The following is a 25,389-nucleotide window of genomic DNA, read 5'->3' as shown; positions in this document are numbered from 1 at the left end:
TGTAGTGTGGCCCCTACACCGTTCTGAAATGACCCCCCTTATCTTCAGCCGGCCCTCGTGGTACCCGCGGCAGCCGACGTGTCCTATTCTTAGAGCTGAGGTTTCCTCGCTGGGCAGCTGGCAGGAAAGGGAGCCCGGCTGAGCCTGTAGATAACCCCCCCCCCCCCCTACCAAGAGAGCCCCCCCCCACCCACCAATCCCCCCGCAGAGCTGGCCTCCATGCCCTGATAGGAAGCGGACAGATGAGGGCACAGCAGCCGCCGGAGGGAAGGGAGACATGCCGAGGGCAGCCTGGGCGCTGCTGCTGCTCCAGGGGATGCTGCTGGGGCTGGGGCGGCTGACAGGTGAGCAGGGCGTCATGGTGGAGGGAGGGGAGGCCCTGAAGCGAGGGGAGGGGAGAGATGGGCTGGGGTGTGAACGTATAGCAGGTGGCTTTTGAGGAATACACACACTAATCTATGGGGAGTCAGTATATATATATTTCTGGGGATTGAGCCATTACCGACAAAGGATTCATCAACCAGTGATGCCCTGTGTAGAATCATCAGCAACAGAGGATTCTTCTCCGAACAGAGCACTCTATAGAACCATCATTCGTAATGGGTCACTCTCTCAACTTTGCATTGAGTAGGACCATCAGCGACAGACTCACCCTCCCCCTCGCCTGTAACCCGCGCATCCGCAGACCCAGAGCGGGTGGAAGAGCCATCGCGGCAGGAGCGTGTGGTAGAGCCTTCCCCTATATCGCAGCAGGAGCGGGTGGAAGAGCCTTCTCCTACATCGCGGCAAGAGCGGGTGGAAGAGCCTTCCCCTACAGCCCGGCAGGAGCGGGTGGAAGAGCCTTCCCCTACAGCCCGGCAGGAGCGGGTGGAAGAGCCTTCCCCTACAACCCGGCAGGAGCGGGTGGAAGAGCCTTCCCCTACAGCCCGGCAGGAGCGGGTGGAAGAGCCTTCCCCTACAGCCCGGCAGGAGCGGGTGGAAGAGCCTTCCCCTACAGCCCGGCAGGAGCGGGTGGAAGAGCCTTCTCCTACATCCCGGTAGGAGCGGGTGGTAGAGCCTTCTCCTACATCGCGGCAAGAGCGGGTGGAAGAGCCTTCTCCTACATCGCGGCAAGAGCGGGTGGAAGAGCCTTCCCCTACAGCCCGGCAGGAGCGGGTGGAAGAGCCTTCTCCTACATCCCGGTAGGAGCGGGTGGTAGAGCCTTCTCCTACATCGCGGCAGGAGCGGGTGGAAGAGCCTTCTCCTACATCGCGGCAAGAGCGGGTGGAAGAGCCTTCCCCTACAGCCCGGCAGGAGCGGGTGGAAGAGCCTTCTCCTACATCCCGGTAGGAGCGGGTGGTAGAGCCTTCTCCTACATCGCGGCAGGAGCGGGTGGAAGAGCCTTCTCCTACATCGTGGCAGGAGCGGGTGGAAGAGCCTTCCCCTACATCCCGGTAGGAGCGGGTGGTAGAGCCTTCTCCTACATCGCGGCAGGAGCGGGTGGAAGAGCCTTCCCCTACATCGCGGCAGGAGCAGGTGGAAGAGCCTTCCCCTACATCTCGACAGGAGCGGGTGGAAGAGCCTTCCCCTACATCCCGGCAAAGACCTGGAATGAGCTCCCGATCGACATCAGACGTTCCCCTACTCTGCACACCTTCAGGAAAAGCCTCAAGACCCAGCTCTTCCGCTGACTCGGAGCTGCAAACCCCCCTCCCCCAGCGCCTTGAGACCCTCACGGGTGAGTAGTGCCCCTCACAATTACCTGATTGATTGAGGGGATTCATCTCCCAATGGAGCATGATATAGAAACATTAGAAACAATGGGTTCATCTTCCAAAGGTGCATGGTATATTAACATTAACAACAACGGGTTAATTTCCAAATGGTGCATTGTATAGAACCGAATTCTGGGCAATTTATGAGCCTTATGGGAAAGGGGTTCATCTGCCAGTAGAAAGCATAAAAAGGTAAATATTTTCTCCCCACATTTTTAAGTTGTATTTGTCCATCAGCTGGTGCGTGTTCACTCATACTTAGCACTCTAACATCTGGGCACTTTTCATGGCTTCACACTTAGGTTTTGTTTCGTTTCGTTTCGTTTCAAAATGCTTTATTCGGTTTGTACAAGTACAACCATATAGCAACATACATTAATGCAGTTGAAATCACATTTGTAGAAAGAAAAAAAGAATAATGAAACTTTTTCTTTAAAAAACAATTACATCGATATCCAAGCCAATCTGGTTAAAACATGTAAGATATATCTCATTTGTATACAGAGTTAAAATTGAGCACTATATTTAGCAGCAATTAGAGGTTTTGTGCAAAACATGCCAAGTAGGATAGTGCAAATCAGAAAAGGCCTATGATGGGCATAAAGTGCAGTGGTATGTGCAAAATATGCAAGGATATAACTAAAGTGCAATGTCTTTATAGTCTCTTACGTATTTTAGCAGTAGTTTGTATACGGAAAATTTAAAAAGACGTTAGTGCAAAAAAGATACAAAGCCGGAAGACAATCATTACCATGGATACACAACAAGTATGAAGTACAGAATAACCAAAATTCATATATAAGAGAAATGCATGTGGTTTAACAGTAGCTCACAGTTAGTCATAGGATGTGTTTACCAACGGGGGGAAAAACAAGGGGAATCATATAATAATTGATTTCCTGTGCCCAATGCATTTGAGAACATAGATGGCTACACAGTAACACACATTCGGGGAGGACAAGTCAAACAACAATTGCATTGCAGCTCTTATATTGCACGTACTGTATTCTAAAAATAGTTGCTTCAGATAAAACTTTCTAAAACCAGTATAAAAATTACAAAATAGTAAAAAGTGGCAGGTACTCTGTTTGGATTTCCCATCGCATGGGCACGGACATGACCCGGGTTTTTTTACAGTAGGGAAAGCCACCAAATGGTGGACTATGCCCAGCCTCAGGCGTGCTAGAACAAAGCGATGGGAGTTAATATTAACAAATGTAAGATATGATGGGAATCCTGTGCTTACGTTATACTCCAGGTACAATTTAAATGTACTTTGTATAGCGTACCCCTTCATTCTGATCCCTTTTGCATGATCCAAATAGGTGGTTTTGAGGTCACGCTTCGTTAAAACTAATTCTGTTGGGATATCTTTAAAAATGTCCTGACCAAAAAGGATCTTGTACCAGGAGAAAATGTGTTTTAGCCAAGGGATTTTTGAGTGCTGATCCAATTTAATACAGTCTAAAATTACTTCCTGGGTAAACTTGGTTTCTTCTTTAGCCCATATGGATCGCCAAAGAGTAAGGGGACGTAGTGCAATCAGATCTGTGGCATGATGTATGCCCAGCTCCCTATGGGTGATCTCATTTGACGCTGAAGCAGGGAGACATAATAAGCGTTTCAGGTACCTGTTTTCCTCCTGCTGAATGAATAGGGCGATCTGGGAGTTATATCCCCATATCCCTGCTCCATATAGGGCAGAGGACATGCACCTTGAGTTGTAGATGGAAATCATCTCTCTTATTCTGCGCCCCCCCAGTTTGGAAGCGAATCTGAAAATACAATTTGTATTTCTAGTCATCTTCATGCCTACACAGGATTGCTCGTTTACCCATCTCCCATCTCCTGAGAAGGTAATGCCTAGATAGCAGAAATGTTGCACAGACTCAAGTTTATCCCCATCTAAGAAAAATGACTTGCTTTTCTTTAATTTCTTTCCACAGGTCATGGTCATAGTCTTGCCCTTGTTAATTTTAAGCTTTCTGCCCTTAATAAAAATGTTAAATTTCTCAATTAGCTTTTGGAGCCCGTTCGCGGTCCTAGAAATCAGGACCGCGTCGTCCGCATATAGGAGGACGGGTATTTGTTTTCCATTAATAATGGGGGCATCAGCAAAAGATTCTTGTAGGAACTGGTCGACCTGGTTTATAAAAAGGGAGAATAACAAGGGAGCAAGAACACACCCTTGTCTAATTCCTCTACCAATTTAAAAAAAGGGGGTGCATTCTCCATTCGATCCGAATCTGACTTTACTTGATAAGCTGCTATACATTCTGGCCAGTTAATGAATAATTTCTGGGGGTGCGCCCATAGCAAGTAATGTTGGCCAGAGCAGTGTGTGTTCCACTAGATCGAACGCTGAGCTTAGATCGGCAAAGCACATGAACAAATTCCCCTCCTTGGCTTTTGTGTACTTGCCGATAATAAGCTCGAGGTTCACACACTGCTCCATGGTTCCTATGCCCCTTCGGAACCCATACTGAATTGGTGACCGGACATTTTTATCTTCGGCCCAGGACTCTAATCTTACCAGAAGCACGCGACTCAGTATCTTTAGTGACGAGTCCAAAAGGGAAATTGGGCGATAGTTTCGTGCTTCAGCCCTTGAACCTTTTTTGAAAAGTGGCACCAAGATAGATTGACCCCATGAGGTAGGTAACTCGTCCTCAATAGCAGCATTAAAGTAGCGTGTTAAAATAGGAGCCCATAAATCAATCTCGGATTTGAAGAAGTCCACAGGGACCCCGTCTGGGCCCGGGGCTTTCCCCCCCTTGCTCTTCTCAATTGCCTCCCGCACCTCATTTAAAGATACCGAAAACAATAATTTCTCCCATTTAAAACAGGTTGGCATTTCAGTTAAAACATTAAGATTAAGATTTGGAACCGAAATGAAATCATGGGTACAATCAGAGTTAAAAATCCCAGTAAAGTGTACAATCCAGGCCTGACAACTGACATGCGAGGTTAGTTCAGGAATGTTGTCGTTCTTTAAGAACGGACTATTTACAGTGTCCCAGAAAACTTTATGATCTTTGGTTTCTGCAGCCTGATCTAATTTAGCCCATGCCTCGTCCTGTAATTCCCGAGTGGCTAGTGCAGTTTTATAGTTATAACGCTCTTCCCTGATCTTACAAGGGTCTCTTGGTTTGGCATCAAGCAAAATTTTTAACCTTTTTAATGACTGAGCACAATTGTCATCAAACCACGCTGTCTTGACTTTTCTTGGATTCCGTGTTTTGCGTGTCAGTGATTTCTCGATAGCTTGTGTAATAATTAGAAATTTAGATAGCAAGGATCCTGGGCATGGTGTCGGGGATAAACAGTACTCCACCTCTCCGTAGCAGTTTTTGATTACATTAGTAACAAATTTAACGGGGTCAACTTTTGTCCACTTCACCCTTGTCCCTTTCGGCCTTCCTACGGTGATGTCCTGAATGGGTTGACCATAGGAATTCCTTTTGGTCCCCCAGCCCAGTAGTTCAACAGATACACTATTGTGGTCACTGACCGTTTGTTCAATTACCCAAACATTAATATAGGTTACAGAGCAGGATACGATAATATGGTCAATAAAAGATTGGCTATTCCTTCCATGGAATGTTGGACATCTGGCGTTGTTTGCATTCGTATTGCATTCGAGGAGTTCCAGATCGTATTTGGCCAATAAGTTATTCAGCGCGCTGCCAAGGTTGTTATGCGGGAAATGATTTTATACACATGTTGTTTCCCTTCCAGAGTATTCCTCCCTGTGGCCGCATGCCCCCTTAAGTGCATAAGTGCATGTTTTGATGTTAAAATCTCCTGCCCACAGAATGGCAGCTGGTTTGGGTGTACTTAGTAACATTGCATCGATGGCCTGCTCGATATCAGAAATGAACATCCCCTGTTTGTGCCCGGCAATATTGTTGTAAAAATTCACTATTATTAAGTCTCTGTATCCACTGTGGGCCAAACGCAGAACGGAAGCATGTTCTCCTAAGACTGCCTGATCGCTAACCCAGAACTCAGTCAATGTTGTAGATAACAGAGTCACTAGCCCCCCCTTGGCTCGGCCAGCCTGGGAAGCCACAGCCAGCACATTGAAAGCGGTATATCCCTCAACGTGTACTTCAGCCCTATCCCAGGTTTCTTGTAGGCAGATTATGTCATAGCCTTGTTTAAGAAAGTCAGCCCATACGGGGGTGTTTACCTTGGAAGCTAACCCGGCTATGTTCCACGTAATAGCCCTCAATGACTCTTCCCTGGATACTTGAGGTGGAGCAGTAACTGTTGTAGCTGACGGTAGTATTTGGTTACCCAGATGATTTTCAACAGTACAAGTGGTGTTGTCTATCATGGTTAGATCATTTAAGCTTATTACAGGGATGTCTGTGTGTGGTTCCTCTGCTGTATTATTGCCCATTAACCTAGGGGCCTCACTTGCAGGAAGTTCTTCAACAAGGGTATTCACGAGTCAATCGTTTTCGTCTAGGGAATTAAATATCTGGAATCTGTTTGATGTTGGGATGTTGATGTTGGGACTGTAAATTGACCATAGATGTTGTTTCCAGGCCCGATGGCATTGTGGTAATTAAGGTAATTGGGGTTAGGCATTCTGTACAAATTCATAGGAGGTTGTGGGACATGCTGATTACTAGGGTCGTGAAGGGTTGAGGGGTTGAGGGGTACCCAACTGATTGTACTGGTGCCTGCTGTGCTAGTGGGTAAGGTGTGTTAATTGCTCTGGGATGTTTAAAATTCTGCACCGGAATCTTGAACCCCACCAGATTTCTATAAAAGTAGTCCAATGGGAACAGGGTTGTATTGTAATCATTGTCTGAAGGGATGGGCGCGTTCAGGATGGAATCTCTTGCCCATTCGGTGGTTTTGTAGTTTATGATTACACAGTCCCCATTGATTTCCTTTTTACTGGGGCCCACCCACCCTCCCCTTTGAGTTGAAATGATCTGGCCTGCCCCACTTAAGGGGAATCCACAGACTCATATAAAGAGCCTAGGGATCTGGCTAGACTCCTCTTTAGGATTTCAACACCAAGCAAAAAAGGTAGCCGGAACCTGCTATGGGCTGCTGAGAGTCTTAAAAAAAGTGCTAGACCTTCTGCCATTTGAAGCAAGAAGATTGCTAGTCCAGTCATTGATTATGTCACGGCTGGATTATGCAAATGCTGTCTACATGGGGGCCCCGGTCGGGACCATAAAAATTCTGCAATCGGTACAAAATTGTGCTGCCCGACTACTCATGAAAGTCCCGAAAAGATGTTCAGCAAAAGCCGCACTTCAATCTTTGCACTGGCTATCCATCAAGGGAAGGATAACTTTTAAGACCATGTGCATGGCGCATAAATCCATCCATGGGGCTGGCCCGCCTATCCTGGATCCCCTTTTTCGTCGCCACCAATCAGTGAGATCTCTGAGATCCAACCAGCGGAATTTGCTGGTAGTTCCCAGGATGAAGCTGGCCCGGATGGGTGGCCGCCGACTCTCGGTGCATGCAGCTAAAGAATGGAACGCACTCCCAGACGCCATCAGGCATGAGTCAAACCATCTTGCTTTCAGGAAGCGCTTAAAGACGCACCTTTTCCAATAGTGTCTTTACTTTCCTTTGTCTTACAGCGCTGGGATGCTCAAGAGTAGCCATGCGCTATAAAAGAAAGTATTCATTCATTCATTCATTCATGGACAAGCCAGTGTAAAATTTTGTTTTTAAGTGTTTCACTATTTTCAAATTAGGAGGGTTTAAGTTTTGATACATTGGCAAGGATAGCCACGTATGGCCTACTTTCTGGTCGGAGATTGATCACAGCGGGAATAATATTATTATAATGGCTACGCGCTGGTGGGTTCCTGCTTACTGAAGGGTGGCCCATGGGCACCTCCCCAGTTGCTCTGAGGGAAGAGGATGTTGAAGGGCCATTGGTGGCATTGCCTGGTGTGTTGGTATGTGGATTTGCAGGTTTACCGGGAGCTACTGTGGGATTCACATTTCTGGCGGGTGGAACCTGTGGTTTAGATGTATTATGGGCAGTCGTATTGGCCTTATTCACAGACGGTACATTCAAGATGGTTTGAGTAATTTGTGGACCCAGGTGTTCAAGAATGTCTAATTTGGCTAAGCCCAATTTTTCCAGGTTTTCCACCTTTTTACCTATTTGCTCAAGTTTGTCGTTTAGGGGGGCAATGAGGAGCTTCATAGCATCCATAATGTGACCCATTATAGACTCCATATTAACTGCGGGTCCTGGATTTGGCAGTGGTGGTTCGCTTCCGTTGGTCTGTTCTGAGGGAGGTGATGGTAAAATTGCCTTCTTTCTTCTACCCCTTTGTTTCACGCATCCCCTACTAAGAGCTTGTAATTTTCTATTATGGATGCGTCTAGATCTGCGATGGGCAGTGCCATGATTGGTCGTACTGTTGACACTGCTATTATTGGGTAGGTCAATTGTGTGGGTGGTATCTTCGTTGTCGCAGGAAATCAATAATGCGCTAGGTGCATTGCTGGGGCCCGGTTCCTCAGATGGTGTTACATTAATCTGCAAGTTAGGAGTTAGAGACAGGCGGCTGTCCCTGTCTTGGAATACTGTTGGAAGTGTAGGAGGATCTTCTATGGGAGGTGGCACGGCCCCGGGAAGGCCTGTGTAGGATTGCATTAAAATGGAATCATTTGATAATGCAGTCACATTTATGTTATGTACAGTACTGTCGGCAGGTTGTGGTGTCCGATGAATTAGACAAGTGCTGGGTGGTAGAGACAATCGTCTCTCGGTATTTTCAATGGCATTTGCTACCACCACGATTGTCTGTTGAAGCATACGATCAATAGCAGTTAGCGTTGGTAACTGTGTTTTAGTTTGGGCGGTGATCCTTGCAACAGAACGTGTGTTAATGGGCGGTTTTTTTGCCATGTTTTTAGTGGTGGATTTGGATACAGTAGGAGCCATTTGCAATATGCTTTAAATCACAAATTTAATACCTTGGTGATCAGTACAGAATTGGCCAGGGGGTAGTGCCCAGCCCAGTCTCCTCAGGCCTCTGAGGGCCACAGAGGGCCCGCCCTTTGCCCGGGCTTAGCCCCGGGCACGGCCCCGCGCATGGTCCCGCGCGCGGTCCCGCCACGCGGGAAGGCCAGCCCCTTAAACAGTGGTGGTTCGCTTCCGTTGGTCTGTTCTGAGGGAGGTGATGGTAAAATTGCCTTCTTTCTTCTACCCCTTTGTTTCACGCATCCCCTACTAAGAGCTTGTAATTTTCTATTATGGATGCGTCTAGATCTGCGATGGGCAGTGCCATGATTGGTCGTACTGTTGACACTGCTATTATTGGGTAGGTCAATTGTGTGGGTGGTATCTTCGTTGTCGCAGGAAATCAATAATGCGCTAGGTGCATTGCTGGGGCCCGGTTCCTCAGATGGTGTTACATTAATCTGCAAGTTAGGAGTTAGAGACAGGCGGCTGTCCCTGTCTTGGAATACTGTTGGAAGTGTAGGAGGATCTTCTATGGGAGGTGGCACGGCCCCGGGAAGGCCTGTGTAGGATTGCATTAAAATGGAATCATTTGATAATGCAGTCACATTTATGTTATGTACAGTACTGTCGGCAGGTTGTGGTGTCCGATGAATTAGACAAGTGCTGGGTGGTAGAGACAATCGTCTCTCGGTATTTTCAATGGCATTTGCTACCACCACGATTGTCTGTTGAAGCATACGATCAATAGCAGTTAGCGTTGGTAACGGTGTTTTAGTTTGGGCGGTGATCCTTGCAACAGAACGTGTGTTAATGGGCGGTTTTTTTGCCATGTTTTTAGTGGTGGATTTGGATACAGTAGGAGCCATTTGCAATATGCTTTAAATCACAAATTTAATACCTTGGTGATCAGTACAGAATTGGCCAGGGGGTAGTGCCCAGCCCAGTCTCCTCAGGCCTCTGAGGGCCACAGAGGGCCCACCCTTTGCCCGGGCTTAGCCCCGGGCACGGCCCCGCGCATGGTCCCGCGCGCGGTCCCGCCACGCGGGAAGGCCAGCCCCTTAAACAGCGCCTCCGGGCGCCAAGCCTCTACGCGACTTCCGCTCGTGTCGCGGAGGCTTCTGGGTGTTGTAGTCTCTACTCCCCCTGCTCAGCTGCAGACCCGGTGGTGGAGGGCTGCAGCGGGGGGAGGAGACAGCAGGCGCGGCGGTGGAGGCTCTGGACCCCTGTCAGGCGAGGCTGGTGGCAGATCTGGGTCCCTGGATGCAGACAAGCGAGCTGAAGGACGGACAGGCGAGCAGGTAGGCTCGCGTGCTGTTACTCTGTTTAGCGCCAACCACTTAGGTTTGAGTGAAGGAGGGGGCAGTGTGTGGCGGTGACAACCCTGCAGGACCCACCCTAGAAGCAGGCTGTGGGAAGGCTATTCATGTGGTGCTGCACAGTCTCTCTCCTAGCTCCTAGAAGTAGATTTTACACTGTTCAGCACTGGAATCTGCATCCCTTGCTCAGTTAAGACATAGAGGTCCTAGTTTGACTTTGTATCCAGGGAACGCTGTTCTTGACCACTAGTGGCTCTGTGTGCCAAGAAGTGACTTATTGTGTCCAGGCTCTCCACAATTTCAAAACCAAACACAGATAAATGCAAGACCGTCAGATGGATCCTTGGGCATCAATTAGAGGTAGCCACTTGAACCAGCATGACGCTTGAGGCAGGAGTAGAAAGGAAAGATGGGTCATTGAGCTCTGCTTGGTGTTCAAGGGGTCAACTCTGGTAGAAGGAAGCGCTTGAATGCCCGGATCGACTTCATGCCCTGGCGCGATGGCTATCCATCAGGTCTCAAGCCCCCACAGCCCATGGAACTGCCCATGGAAGGGCCATTGTTGACAGGTCCAAGGGTTTAGGGGGCACAGAGAGCTTCATTCAACCAGACGGTGAGATGGCCTTCTATGAAGGTACCGGAATGAACTTTCAGGGTAGACCTATGCTGTAGAAGTCTCATAGCTGAAGATGGTTTGCTGTGTCTCCTGGTGGGTATCACATTGTTGATGCCAGGGAGGAAGAATGGTCACAGGGTTTGCCAGGAGGGACCAGATTGCATCCATTGCTGATCATCAGACGTGATATCAGCTTAAAAGATGAAGACGCCCTTGGGCCTTGTTCGTTGCATCGCTGCGCTAGGAGGATGTATGAGTCCTTCAACTTTCTTGAATACTCTACTGGTCTGCTCATGCCTTGCATGGAGAAAGGTTTGACTGCTTCTGCTTTAGGATAAGTATGTTATTTCTTGTGGTCCAACAAGGTTTGGTACGGGACACTGCTTGGTTTCGCCAGGAATGGTGTTGACTGTGTTTATTGTTGCTTGTGTATACATTGGTTGCACCTTCTCATAGGATTGTTGAGTATGGCATTGCTAAACAGGCTGTGGTTTTAGACACATGTCCTCAGTAGGGACCAGGTATGCCTCAATTTTTCCTAAGTCTTATAGTTGAAGATGGATTGTTCCACAGGTCACTGTTGATTTCTCTGATGGTCCCAACCATGAGGCATTCAGTTCAATTCTGCTGCCAGACGTATGCCAGGATCAGTGTTGAAAGGAGTAAAACAACCAGTACTATTGACTTGGTAACAATAAACATCTGTTGTTCAGCGCCAATATGCGTACGGGTGAACGTGTGCTTTACAAATACACATTATGTTTGAGTAGAGTTGGGATGTGCATTTTAACGACCCAGGCGATCCTAGTCAACACAATGAATAGATACATTCAAATTTAAATTAAATTCAACATTGGGGTATCACCCTCCCAGATGTGTGCAGTGTGATGTATGTATGTATGTATGTATATGGTATCTCAATAGCACAAATCTAGCCTAGAAGCAACAGAGAGCTGCACTTGAAAGACAAGCAGAAAGTTAATGGGTGATGGGAGAGTTAGCTGGTTTATGGATGGTTAATGCACTGTGGTGTAGTGTTCTTTAAAGAGGTGCATCTTCAACTCTTTACAAAATTGGAGCAGCGTCTGGGCTGTTCCTGATGGATACAGGGATGTTGTTCCCGATCCTGGGTGCATCGATGGAAAAGGACGGGCTGTCAATCAGCCATGGAAAGCAAGGACCCGAAGTTCAGTAAGAGGCTTATTATTGCTTTCATTGACCCTTGTTGATGTTGGCATCTTCGGAGAGGGCTGCCATGGCCAGCTCCTTCAGAATCCCTCATGTGTTGTCTTAGGGTGCCTTGGCTTGCCATGTACCTTTATCTGTTTGGTGCTTTGGGCAATCTATGGCTGTGATGGGGATCAAGGTTATAATGAGGGGAGAGATGTTTCTAGTAGAATATACAGTTTCTAATATTTGATTCTGTATTGACACAAATCTCAGGGATAACTTGTTTCTCTCCACATATTTCACATTATCGACTCCAGGGACATGAAGGTCTAGTCATTGGAGAGATCACATCACAGGCCCTCCAAAGATAAAGGATTCATCAATCAACATATGTTAAACACCCTCTGGAGATTTAACAATGCTCTTTTAATGGATGAATCCTTCACACACACCTTTTAACAATTTGCTGTTGAGTTCTTCAATCTTAACTCTATTAGTGATGTTTTTATACAAGTGGTTTGGGTCTCATCCAAGGCGGCAGCTAGAGACGTCATGATCATCTATGTATCAAATAAAAGAAGAATGCTAAATAGAGACTAGTATAATATTACACAAAATATACAAAAAAGGGCATCAGTATTATTTAGCTATATACAAATCATAAAAGACACATTTCAATGTAATTAAATTTACACAGAACACTATTCCTATTACCTTCTAATATTGAATGCAAAATAATATGGCAGACGTGTAGCTTCTAGCTTTTCTTGAAGGGAAAGATTTTACCCTAGTCTTGGGTTACACACTCAATTTTAATAAATGAGAGATACTTCCTTCAAATAAATTGTTTAAAACATGATTTAATTTTATTTCTTCTAGTTTTCATTGGAGCCCATATAAAATTAAATATTTAGGGCATTTACTAGAGAAATTATTACTCCAATAAGATAATTATTAACGAGATGGAACGTGTTATTTCTTTGCTGATGGAGTGTCTTGATTCTATTAAAATGATGTTGGTTCCTGTTGTTTTATTTGCTCTATCCACAATTCCTACAAATATACCGTCTTATTTTTTTTTAAATGTATCCCTTACTCACATTTTTCTTGTGGAATAAAGGGAAACCATGTGTACCCTTACTGCATTAGAAAAAGGATAAACAGCACAGTGTAGTTAACTTTCTGGATTTTTAAAACTTATCACAATGCTTTTTGTTTCAAATAAACCACTTATTGATTTTTAGATAACATTGATGATAAATGTCCTCACTGGGCTCAGATACAATTTTTTTTACTTCTCATTTTACATTTAAACAATGAATATCTTTTCCCAACAACCGTCAATTATTTCTCTACCTATCCTTAAAAACACATGCAAATTAATATACCCGATACTACTTCCATGTCTTGACACTGTAAATAATTTCTTATATTCATCTATCTGGCATAATACAAATTGTTTTGCCGACCATGGAGATAGAAAGGATTAATATGGGTTGTCAGTTATTTAAGGACTGTGAGAAGTTGGCCTAGTAAATGCTGTCCACTAATTAAAGTGGGCACCTTGCACCAGTCCAAACGACCCTTATGATGTATGAGGTCAAAGATAACCTTTAGAAAGCTGTTCTAGTGGTAGCTGTGGACAGAAGCCTTCAGGCTCAATCTTGAAGGATTGTAAAGCAGCTTGTGAATTACCTCCTGAATTAATTAAATGAAGGAGAACCACACAGTAGTTATATAAAAATATGTATTTATTATTATAACACTCTCTACTATCCCCTACACGAGGATAGAACACAAAGCACAAAATACAAGATCAATAGAACAGTTGTAAGTAGCAAAATACACAGTGGGCTCCAAGGGGAGACCAAACTATATACTAAAATAGTGGAATAACAATCACAACTGGGATCAAGACAAGGTCTTGAGCACGTAGAATCACTGGGACCCCAAGGAGCCACCCAAGGTGAGCAGATAGGGACCCCAGGGAGTATGGGTGCAGCGTGCTAACACGACTGCGGGCTCCGTACAAATCTATAGGGAAGCCGCGGTTGCAATTTTAAAGTTTAAGGACCATTCTAGGAGGACTTTGAGCAAACCCTTTGGAATTTAAGAGGTTGGAGACCACCCCACCCGTGGATACCGTAGTACCCGAGTTACCTATCCCAGAGGAGCCGGGTGCATAGGTCGGGTATGGTGTTGGAAATCGCTGTCGTTCTCAATGGAGGGCTGTGAATAAGTACTGTTGCCGTAAATAAATCATAAATCATACGTTCTTATATAGCGCCTTTCACCGTAAGGTCTCAAGGCGCTTGCTTTGGGAACCCGTCCTGGCTTTTCCCTGCGAGATAACCCCTAATAGGCATTCCCAAGGTGAAAGCCAGGCATCCTATCGCGGAGGGGCTGTAGTGGAGATTAAGGGCCCGATGTAGGTAATTCTAATTTAGCAATTCTAAAATACCGATTCGCTATTTTAGAAGTGGTAAATTAGAAGGGTGGAAATGTAGGTATTTCAGATTCGGTAAAAACCGAATCGTTAACATTCGGTATTTACCGATTCTGTAAATACCGAATCGGTAAAGCCCATTGATTCCTATGGGCATTGCAGCCCATAGGAATCAATGGTCATTACCGAATCGGTATTTACCGATTCGGTAAATACCGATTTTTGCAAAGGTGCAGGGGGTGTCACTTTGATACCCTCTTGCACCCCAATTCCGGACTTGTGTGCCATGTGGCACACAGAAATGCCCTAAAGGGCATGTGTGTGTGTCACATTGTGCATGCACAGATGTGCATGCACACCTGTATTCGGTATTTTACCACCCAATTGGATTGGGTGGTAAAATACCGATTCTTAAAGACCTGTGGCACTCTGACATGTGCCAGCTACATCTGCATTTACAGAATCAGTATTTTACCGAGTCTGTATTTACCGATTCTGTAATTTTACCGAATCGGTAAACACAGAATCGGTAAAATACCGATTCTGTAAATGCATGCCCTACATCTGAAAACCGTAATACTGGTCGGAAACGGCCGAATTCGGCCGTTTCCGACTGGTATTAGGGCACCTACATCGGGCCCTAAGCAAGCTATTGCCCAGAGTTGCAGAGAGTGAGCCCATGATTCGAGTAGGCACCGAGGCGAGAATTATCGAGTCCGTGGACATTTTGAGCTCAAGACCCTGCCGCATAGGGGATTGAACCCTGGTCCTGGGTCTGACCTCTGCATCAGGGTCTGCCTCCTCTAACCGGTGAGCCACACTTCTCCACTGCCGAGAAGTTAAAAAGGGTCCGGTGGAATCCAAGCCTGAATTCTTGGAAGAAAGGAACCTGAAGGCAGAGGGGACAGAGTCTGGGTCACTTCAGGATGACCAGGGGCTCGGTAGACGAATGCCCACCAATATCGGGTGCTTCAGGTGCGAAGAAGGGATGCTTGACTCTGCCGCCACAGGGACCAGGAGATGTCGACGATGGCCAGGAGCCAGATGCGAAATGTCCCACAAAATATGTCGAGTGCTGAGGGGTCGGTGTCCCGCTGGAGCACCAACAAGCCTTGGCAAAAGCAACCCACACAGGAAAGTCAAGCAGGTTACAGTGTGGACCAGCAAGGTCGAGGGGACTCACCAAGCAATGGGGAGTCAGGGCACATCTGGAGCAACCAGGAAAGCTCAACAGAAATCAAGATGACTCCCAGGAGGACCCACAGGCCAAATGACCAGGAGTCATGAGGGGACCTCAAGCAAGATTGCAAAGTACCAGCACACGTAGCACTCAGTGTGAGGAGGCCAGAGTTCATTGGTGCAAATACTGCTCATGGTCAGGAATACACGGAGCCAAAGCACAAGCTTGAGAATCACCAACAAGCTAATGCAAATGCATATAGACACGGTAAACAGGGTTTCGGGTTGTGCAGTCCCCACGAGGGATACTGACCTCAAACTCGCTGAGAGGGCATATCAACCTCAGGGACCTTCGTAATCCACCTCCAGTGTTGCTGAGATCTTCGGTGTCTGCAGGAGCTCAGGAGCAGAAGACCGGTCAGTTGAGTTGAGGTGCCTGCAAATGCAGGGGAGTGACTCCTTCGCCCCAAGGGAGATTCTTCAGTTTTCCTTAGTGCACCACATGTCCTGAATGGAGAAAGGGCACAGACAAAGCTTTGGATGGAGAGGGAGACAAAGTCGGGCCCAGTCAAAGTCCGTTAAGTCCAGAGTGTCCAGACGGTCAAAGGTCAGTGGTTTCTTCTGGTAGAATCTTGTCCATGTAAAATCCAAAGAGCTACAGTCAGGTAAGCCCTATTATACCCACGGGACAGGGCTGGACAGATTCAGGGGACCCTCCTAGGGGAGGATCAGGACAGAGGGGAGGATACTCCAATGTCCTTTGTCCAGTTTCGCACAAGAGCAGGAGCCAATGGCTCTCAGAACTGGTTGGAGCTGGACTATGCACAGGGACACCAAAACGTACCCAAGTTCAGACTTTCAGGCACCCATCCAGCCTCAATACACTAAATCCTGTCTGGGAGGTGGTCACGTCACACCTCCCTGTGACAGGATGCCTATTAGGCTGCCTTCCTTCTGCTCGAGCTTGACTCAGCAGCCGGAGGGCAGAAATGTGTCTCTGGCTGGCAGCATCCATTTTGTGCTGTCTGAGTCGAGAAGGCTGGCACCGGATAGACCAGCGATCCCACGAAGTTCGCTTCAGAAGGGTGGAATCATACCTCCCACACCGGTGACCGGTGTGGAGGTATGATTTCAAGGTGTTTGATACCAAACACGATAGGTTTCTATGCAGCCGTTTTTGAGATAGCATTTACCACGAGGTTATAATGCACCTCTACCTACATGTCCGACTGAGTCACAGACAACCCAGGAGAATGGTCTCCGAATGCTGAAGAGAGGCTCTGCTCATGCAGGGACACCCTCTCACATAATACCCAGCACTCTGCCTTCAGGATTAATAAGGCCTGCTATAAGGGTGACTTAGACGTTTTAAGTGTAGTGACCAATAGATATAGTGAAACTATATCTAAAGTAAGTGGTGCAAGCACCAGCTTACACAGGTTGCAGTCGCAGACCTGTTGATCCATTTTGCATAACCTCTCATGGGTGGCATAATACACGGTTCAGCCCATGGGAGGCCTCTGAGGTACCTCTGCCCTGGGTACATGGGTACCATATTCTAGGGATTTATAACGGTACCCCAGTATCCAATCTGGAGTATACCAAGTACATACATGACAAGTTAAAGGAGAAAGCCGATAGACTTGGGTCCTGGTTAGCAGGATCGCAGTCAGACTAGTCAAAAACAGTGCAACAGCAAGCAAAAAGTGGGGGTAACCATAAGAAGCAGATCTTACTTTCCTACAAGGACAATACAGTATTATCTTTCTCTGATGCACAAAATATGTTTCAGTTTCCAAAGTCATTTAAATACAAATGTAACAATTTATCACAATTATATCTGCTCAATATGATAAAATTCCGATCACTAATGCAATCACAGTATCGGACAATGGCATTTGATACTCTGGTTCACGACCATCAGCATCCACACTATATAAAATTATTCAATCCTCTGATACTGAGAAGCACAAATCATAGGTGGAACTGAAGTGGGAAGAAAATCTCAATGTTAACTGGTCTGTTAATTTGTGGAATGAGATTTGGCTCAAGATTCAAAACATTTCAAGAGCAGGAAACAATACTCAATCCTTTTTTTAAATATGTAATAGACTTCCTATAACTCTTCGAATTTTGTCTAAAATAACCCCTGATACACTTACCACATGCAAGTCATGTAATGAATGTAACACAGACTTAAAACACTTAGGGGCTCATTATGATGTCGGTCGGCATTCCCTCCGACCGACATGCTTGAGGGTGCGGAACAACCGACCTCCGGACGGCGGCCCCGAAACCCTCAATTAGGATTCGACCGCAAACTTTAATTGCACAGTGAGAGCTTGTGCGGCGGTCCAAACACGCCCGCAGCACTAGCTCCCAATGTGAAATGGAAGCTTTTGCACATCCCTGCACCGTGTGGCAGACATCTCATGGTAAGATTTATTGTCAACTGTCCCACATTACTGCTAACCAGCCCTATATAAACTCCACCACACGGACACATTAAATCATGGATCAATTTGCAACATCCATGTATCAATTTACAAAATCCTACAACTGTTACAAGAAAGAAAGAGAAATGTTCCTTTTCCTTGTTTTCTTATTTTCTAAGCTGTTGGCTGATATCATTTATTTATATTTATTTATAATTACATTTATTAAGCGCGCAGCTACCCGAAGGTTTCCCGGCGCTAGAGCAAACTGAACGGTGAGAGGAGGGAGGGAGATAAGATCATAATATTAGTTGTTAAAGAGCCAAGTCTTTATTCCCTTACGGAATTTCAGAAAGCACAATTCAGTGCGCAGAGATTGAGGGAGAGAATTCCATAAGGATGGGGCCAACAGGGAAAACGGACGTCCTCCCATCTTGGCTTTGTTGATGCGTGGAATCTTAACTTTATTCTGCGTAGAGGACCTGAGCATGCGAGGAGGGATATATTGCTGCACCAGAGCAGAGAGATAACGAGGGGCTCTACCAGTCATGATTTTATGCATGTAGCAGAGTGCTTTGAAGTTGACTCTGCTTTCAATCCGCAACCAGTGCAGATTCCGCATATGGTGAGCGACCGAGGATCTGGCAGGAAGGTGACAGATCAGGCGGACAGCCATATTCTGTACCACCTGGTACTTCTTGATTACCTCTTTAGCGGCACCTAGGAGCAGGATGTTTCCATAGTCCAGGCGTGAGATGACAAGAGCCTGGACTACGGTCCTCAAGGTGTCCGCAGGCAGCATCCAGGTGATCTTTCTCAGCCACCTGATGATGGTAGTACAGGTGGCTGAGACTTTCACAGCGTGTTGTTTGAAAGTGAGTTGGTTGTCGAAGATCACACCAAGATTTCGGGCCGACACAGATGGAATGGGTAGAGGACCCATCTCCGGAGGCCAATGGTGTGGGCCCCAGAGAGAGGTGTCTGGGCCAAACAGGAGCAGCTCAGTTTTGTCCCCGTTAAGTTTTAGTTTGTGCTTCAACATCCAGTCCGATATATGTTTCAGCCCAACTTGGAGAGAGGAAGAGGGGAGATTTTTATTGGTGGAAAGGGAGTAGATGACTTGAGTGTCATCAGCGTAGGAATAAATTGTGAGGCCAGCCTGCTCCGCCAGGAAAGCAAGAGGCCTCACGTACAGGTTAAAGAAAAGGGGACTAAGGATAGACCCCTGGGGAACACCGTGAGAGGAAGGGAGAATAGATGAAACAGATGTGGAAGAAAAAACTTGAAACGTGCGGTCAGAAAGAAAATTAGCAATCCAGGCCAGGGCGGTGCCACCGACACCGACTGCCTCCAGGGTGGACAGTAAGATGGAATGGGAGACGGTGTCAAAAGCGGCACTCAAATCAAGCAGGATGAGTGCCACCGTCTCACCATTATCCACTTGGCGCCTGATGGTTTCTGATACGCCAAGGAGAGTTGTTTCCGTGGAGAAGCCAGCCCTGAACCCGGATTGAGAACCATGAAGAAAGTTGGTGGATTCAACAAAAGAGTTAAGCAAAGAATTAACATGTTTTTCCAGAATTTTGGAAAAGCAAGAAAGCAAAGAAATAGGGCGAAAATTGGAAGGATTATTGGGGTCTGCATTGGCCTTTTTTAGTAGAGGCACCACCATTGCGTGCTTCCATTCATTTGGAACAATCGCTTCTGTTAGGGAAGCGTTCAGGACATCCAAAATAATGTGGAGTAGGGCTGGGTCAAGGGAGCTTAGAACTTGAGGGGGCAAAGGATCAAGGGGGGAGCCAGATTTGATGTCCTGGAGATACTTTTTTAGAAGCACGGGGGAGATAGGATCCCAAGCGTGAAGTGCAGTGGTGGTGAGCAAAGAGCAGGGAGTATTAACCGAAGGAGAGTTACAAGGGTCTTGGGCAGCGTAAGTTGAAGGGGCAGAAGTAGAATTAAAAATGGCATAGATTTTCTCAATTTTATCACGAAAAAAATTAGCCAGGGCATTACACTGGGCTGTGTCTAGACAGGGATCCTTAGGGACAGAGGACGCACCTGAAAGCTCCTTGACTATTTTGAAGAGGGCTTTGGGTCTATTATGAGCTGTAAGTATGGTGCTGTTGGCAAAGTTCGCTCTAGCGGTGTCACATGCCGCATGATAGGTTTTGAGCGCGGACTTGTATTTTGCTTTGTGCTCAGGGTTATAGTTTGAGCGCCAAATCCGTTCCAATTTTTTGCAGTTGGATTTATCAAGGCGAAGGGAGTCGTTAAACCAGGGTGCCGGGGGGTGATGAACTTGAGATTTGTTTTTTTGGATAGGGAGGCAGGAATCCAAAGCAGTGGTTAACCATGATTTAACAGCAGGTAGCTCTTTGATAGTCATATTAGAAACCAAAGGTTTGGAATTGGCAAGGAGAGAATTAAATTTATTTAGATCCAGACGTTTCCAGTTCCTGCTAGCTTTGTGGGGAGGGACTGGCCTAGAGGAAGGAGCTTCATACGTTTTAATCGAAAAATTAACAACAAAATGATCTGACCAGATAACGGGGGTAGAAGATTGATATGAGATGCCAGTTAAGTTGGAAATAATGGGATCTAAAAGATTACCGGCCTTATGAGTAGGGTCGGAATTAAGAAGGTGTAAGTCTAAGGCTTCAAGATCCTGTATAAGGCGTTTAGCAGTGGCACAAGAGAGAGAATTAAAATGGATATTTAAATCCCCAACAATAGTGAAGTTGGTAGATTGTGCTAAAAGAGGGGCAATAAGTTCAGGAAATGACGCAGCCCAGCTGCTAGCTGAGCCTGGCGGGCGGTAAATCAGGGTGCCGGATAAGGTAAACTGAGGAGAGAGAGTTAACTTAAATAAACCTGCTTCACAGTTTGGAAAGTCAAGGTCTTCCCATTTACAAGAGAATTCTCTCTTGAAGATGATAGCAATTCCCCCGCCATCTTTAAGTGCTCGATTTCGTCCCACATAGGTGTAATCATTGGGAAGAGCCATGGCGATATCGGGGCCAGAGCTATCATTTAGCCAAGTTTCGGTGACAAACATGGCAGCAGGATTAGCTGTCACCAACAGGTCAAAAATATCTCTCTTGTGTTTAGAGAGCGACCGACAGTTAATGCTGATGAAATTCAAAGCAGGTACAGAGTCATGCGGAGTGGGAGGGAAGGTGCGCCTAGGGGAGGGGAAGTTCCAGAACGTGGATGACAAACTGTCAGTACATGAATCAAGGGAGTCCAAGGCAAGGGAGCAGTAGGGACAGGAAATAGGAGCATCTTGACAGTTCAGAGCGGTATGCGAGGGGCACAATGGTCCCCGCAGCAGCAGTAGGGCGGAACGTGAGTAGGGAGTAGGGATAAGAACAGAGGGACTGGGCCCTGGGCCCGTGCTGGCGCGGACGGGCGCAGACGGGCAGGACTTTGGCACGACTTTGGCGCGAAGTCGGCGCTCCCGCTGCGCTCGTCCGCTGCGCTTCCGCCATTGTGGCATTAAATACACCGGGAGAGATAACCACTACACCGCTAACCTGCCAATTGGGGAGCAGGGCGGAAGTGAGGATGAGGGCGGAAGTTGGAGTGCGCTCGTGTGGCCACCGCCGCTGCAAACGGCACAAGCCGTGGCGGATCGGTGCCAGGAGCGAAGGTAAGGAGGTGTCAATCAGTAACACACGTTGCGCCAGAAGCGGCGATCAAATAACAAACGTTGCGCCAGAGCGGCGATCAGAGAAGGTGCAAATACACTTTTAAAATGAACAAAATGCAAAGTAGAGCGAAGCGCTGAAAAGCGCTCACTCCAACATAAAATAGTGCTTTTAAAGGTTTAAAATATCAGGTAATGCACGAAGCCTCAGCAGCCTCACGTACCAGCAGTTAGCACCGAGCAAACAGCAAGGCAAACAGCAAGGCAGGGTTTAAATAGTGCCTTCTATTCCAACCACTACACCGCTAACCTGCCAATTGGGGAGCAGGGCGGAAGTGAGGAATTGGTTAAAAAAATCATCTATGGTTTACAAGCCATTTACTTTTTATTGTTGGAGCAAAGGATAGCAAGTGGTTTGAACAAATTATTACAAACAGCCCGATTTTACCAACGAAAAGGTCATACTTTCAATATTCACGTGTATTTCATACATTGAAAAGATCAATGTAAACTCCTCTGGGAGTGGTACATTCCTCTCCCAAGTGTTGCATCTTATAGACCAAACTAGGAAGAAGGATTCATCTCTCAATAAATGCTGTCATTGATCATCTGGGGATAAGGCACTAATTTTCAACTAGGGTTCTTCTGCCCTATATTAAGGTCATTGACAAGTACATTAATCCTTACCCTGAGAAAGTGAAAATTGAAAGTATGAATTTCTGGTTGGTAAAATAAGCTGCTTGTAATAATTAGTACCTCCATCTTATCCAGATTCAATTAAAGAAAACTACAAACCATCCACTCTGTAACAAAAAGGAGAGTATTTACAAACACAGCAGAATTTCCTCTGTGAGATTGAAGTTTAAAGTGTTTTTGCGTGCTGTCGGCGTACCGATAGCAATGGACACCCCAAATCCATCAACGATACTAAAGGAGCGACAGAAATGGTTAAAAGTACCAAGGAAGACTATAAAATCCAGAGGAACCCCCAATTAACAGGAAAGGTAGAAGATGGCGTTGTACGGAGAGTCATTTTGGTACTGGTCATGAAGAAAAGATTCAATCCATCTAATAGCTGACTCTTGACACCCAAAGCTTACAACTACGTCCAATGAGATAATATGATCAATGATATCAAAGGCTCCAGAGAATTTGAGCAAAACAAGTGGATTGGGTTCTGTGTGATTCGACATCAAATGCAAGTCATTCCAAACTGAAGGGAGAACTGACTCAGTACTGTGGCCACACATAAAGCTTGCATGAAATGTACAGAGTAGGTTTTCGCCATCTACAATATATGATATTGCTGTAAAGGTAATTTCTCCATTGCTTTTGGCAATAAAGGTAGTAGGGAGGTAGGACTGGACTAAATCCTCGCAGGGTGAGGGCCTGTTTCACTGCCGGTGGTGGGTGTTATGCTGGACGTCCTCGGGATCGTTTTGAAGATTACGTTCCACCTCTCAATCTATCCAATGTCTGGAATACCCAAATGTCACAGCACATTGAACGGATTAAGTGAGGGATATTGTGGGGGAGGTTTTAGGAAACAGGAAGGAAAGGAAGGGGACAGCAGGCAGGGAGATCTGGAAAAGACAAAAGAGAACAAAACTCATAAATATCTTTCTTTTACAGGCATTCTACATACAGTAATTCCAAGCTATAACTTAACCCTTTCTAAATACCTGTAAAGAAAAAGAAACCTTCAGGGGATAGGTAGGTGATGGTAGATGATGGGATAGAGGTGTTACTGCAGTAATACAAAATCAACATTGACATGTAACCTCCTTGTATGCAAGCCTATACAACAGTATAACAACAATAAACTACGGAAGTAATAACATACCCCTAGCTCACTCCTTGTATGCTTCACAAGGATCGAGAGTATAAGAATATCACTCCTGATCGATCCCTGTTAATAAAGGAGTCAAAGACATTTGGATTAAACACCATGCATATCATACCCCATCCACCTACATAGGAAAGAAACAATTGACGTAGTCCCGGTGTTAACATCACACAAGGACGTTCTCTGTTACTGTGAAGCTCATCGAGCATGAATCTAGTAAAGAAGCCAAAAGGCTCTATGATCCCCTTCTGGTATTTGAAGTGCAAAACAGATACAAGGTAAAGGTACTCAAAAGGGTTCCGTGGATTAATCAGCATCCACTTCCTCCGTCGGCCGACAAATCTGACCGGGACAAATCCTTACTACTTGGAAGGGGTTCTGTCCCCAAAAACAAACAAAAACAAGCGTGTCTAGCGATGCCGCTAACACGAACCACAAACGTCTCCAAAAGACGATGGTAACTTTATCCAGGTGCAAGCACCCTTACCGCACCCAACAACGAACCGCTTCTTTAATGACAGCTCGGACCGGAGTAATTCCCGACACTGAGCGCTGTAAGTCTTCCTCCTTATACTTCCGCGATCAAGTCTCGCGAGAACCGCAAAGGAGCATGGGAGTGGTAGTTCACCACCGCTTCATGCTGGGAACCGTAGTTCTGTACACAGTGAGATCATGACAGTGGGGGCCAGTTTTATAGCTAGGCACCTGATGGCCACGATCCTACTTCCACTGCTTCTAAACAAACAATGCAAAAGCAAATAGTTTTAAAGCATGCCTAAAATCTCATGAGTAATTGAGTGCTGAGGCTGGGTTTTGTTGGTAGCAGAGAGTTTGTCTGCTTACGGGTCACACCGCTGCCGAACCGCCAAACCCGCATGAGAACCACCCCCCGTATAATTCAATTTTTTTATCATTGGCGGGTGATTCCTTTGGTGTTCCTACAACTGTGCCTATAAAATAGCCACCACAATGGGAATATCAAAAACAGTTCCAGCACGCCATGGACTGTAAAGTCCATGCCATGCTGAAATATCTGTGCATGCACACAGAGCACAGAGGCGCACATGTTTTGCCCCCAATGTGTGCATCCACAAAGCGTGAGGCACAAAGGAGCCCTTAAGGGCCCCCTTTGTTTCCTCTTTGCCAGGGTTTTTCATGGAGGAGAAACCACCATGAAAATCCTTCCGGACAGGAAACTCGTAATATGCTTGGCGGGACCACAGCAGTCCCACCAGCATATGGATGCCTCTTTACTGTGTGCCACCGCCAGGGAATGGCGGTTCCCTGGCGCGGTCGGTGCTCCCAGTGCAGCACGACCACTAGGGTCATATGTTGGCCGCTGCCCCGCCACAAGTCTGGCGTTCCAAGGACCGACAGACTCATAATCGGCCCCTTCATGTCATGCACTAAGAACGCACTTACTTCATGGCCTAGTGCTCAAAAAATGAACTGCTACCAGACTTCCAGGCAGAGTAACCTAATTAAGCGGCCGATTATGATAGCGGATAATCCGCATCTACCAGGCCGGCGGAAGCCACTGCCGGCCCAGAGGATGTGGATTATCCGCTGCGGACTGAAAAAAGACCCCCGCCAGATTAGGATTGCTGGGGCATCTTTTTTTCCGTCTGCCGCTTTTCCGCCGCGGTCGCCTTCCAACCGCGGCGGAAAAGCTCCAACATGGTTGGCTGTGTCTAGCAGACACCACCAGCCATATTAGGATGGCGGCGCTACTATGCCTTTCCATGGCGGCATTTCTGCCGTGGAAAGGCATACAGTGTTTTCTTCGGGCGCCCTTTGCGGGCCCCCAGGGGTGAAGGGGGTGTGGGGGGTGCACATGGGGGGTACTTATGGTACCCCCCTGCCTTTGAGTGCACAAAGCGGCAGGCACCACGCGGTGCCTGCAGCTTCATGCATGAAAAGGTAAACATGCATTTTTTAACATAGCGGCGTGTGCTGCTTCAAGCAGCACACGCCGCAATGTTAAAAATACAGGATGTGACCGCCTGGGTGGCGGTCACAT

General features: G+C 46.6%; 1 protein-coding gene across 2 annotated transcripts in view; it reads left to right on the top strand.

Annotated features, from left to right (window-relative positions):
- The first annotated feature begins 256 nt into the window (after positions 1–256).
- LOC147717893 (uncharacterized) overlaps positions 257–25,389 on the top strand; it is a 99,404-nt gene continuing 74,271 nt past the window's right edge. For both annotated transcript variants that reach the window (XR_015296105.1, XM_086924663.1), the window contains exon 1: positions 257–344. Coding sequence is in view for 1 of the 2 variants with exons in the window: in XM_086924663.1 (XP_086780789.1) it covers positions 278–344 (67 nt within the window). In the remaining variant the exon portion in view is untranslated. The remainder of the gene's footprint in view (positions 345–25,389) is intronic.

The sequence above is a fragment of the Lissotriton vulgaris genome, chromosome 5 (genome assembly GCF_964263255.1).
Source record: "Lissotriton vulgaris chromosome 5, aLisVul1.2, whole genome shotgun sequence".
NCBI classification, from domain to species: Eukaryota; Metazoa; Chordata; class Amphibia; order Caudata; family Salamandridae; genus Lissotriton; species Lissotriton vulgaris.
This window is presented reverse-complemented; position numbering and strand designations above follow the sequence as displayed.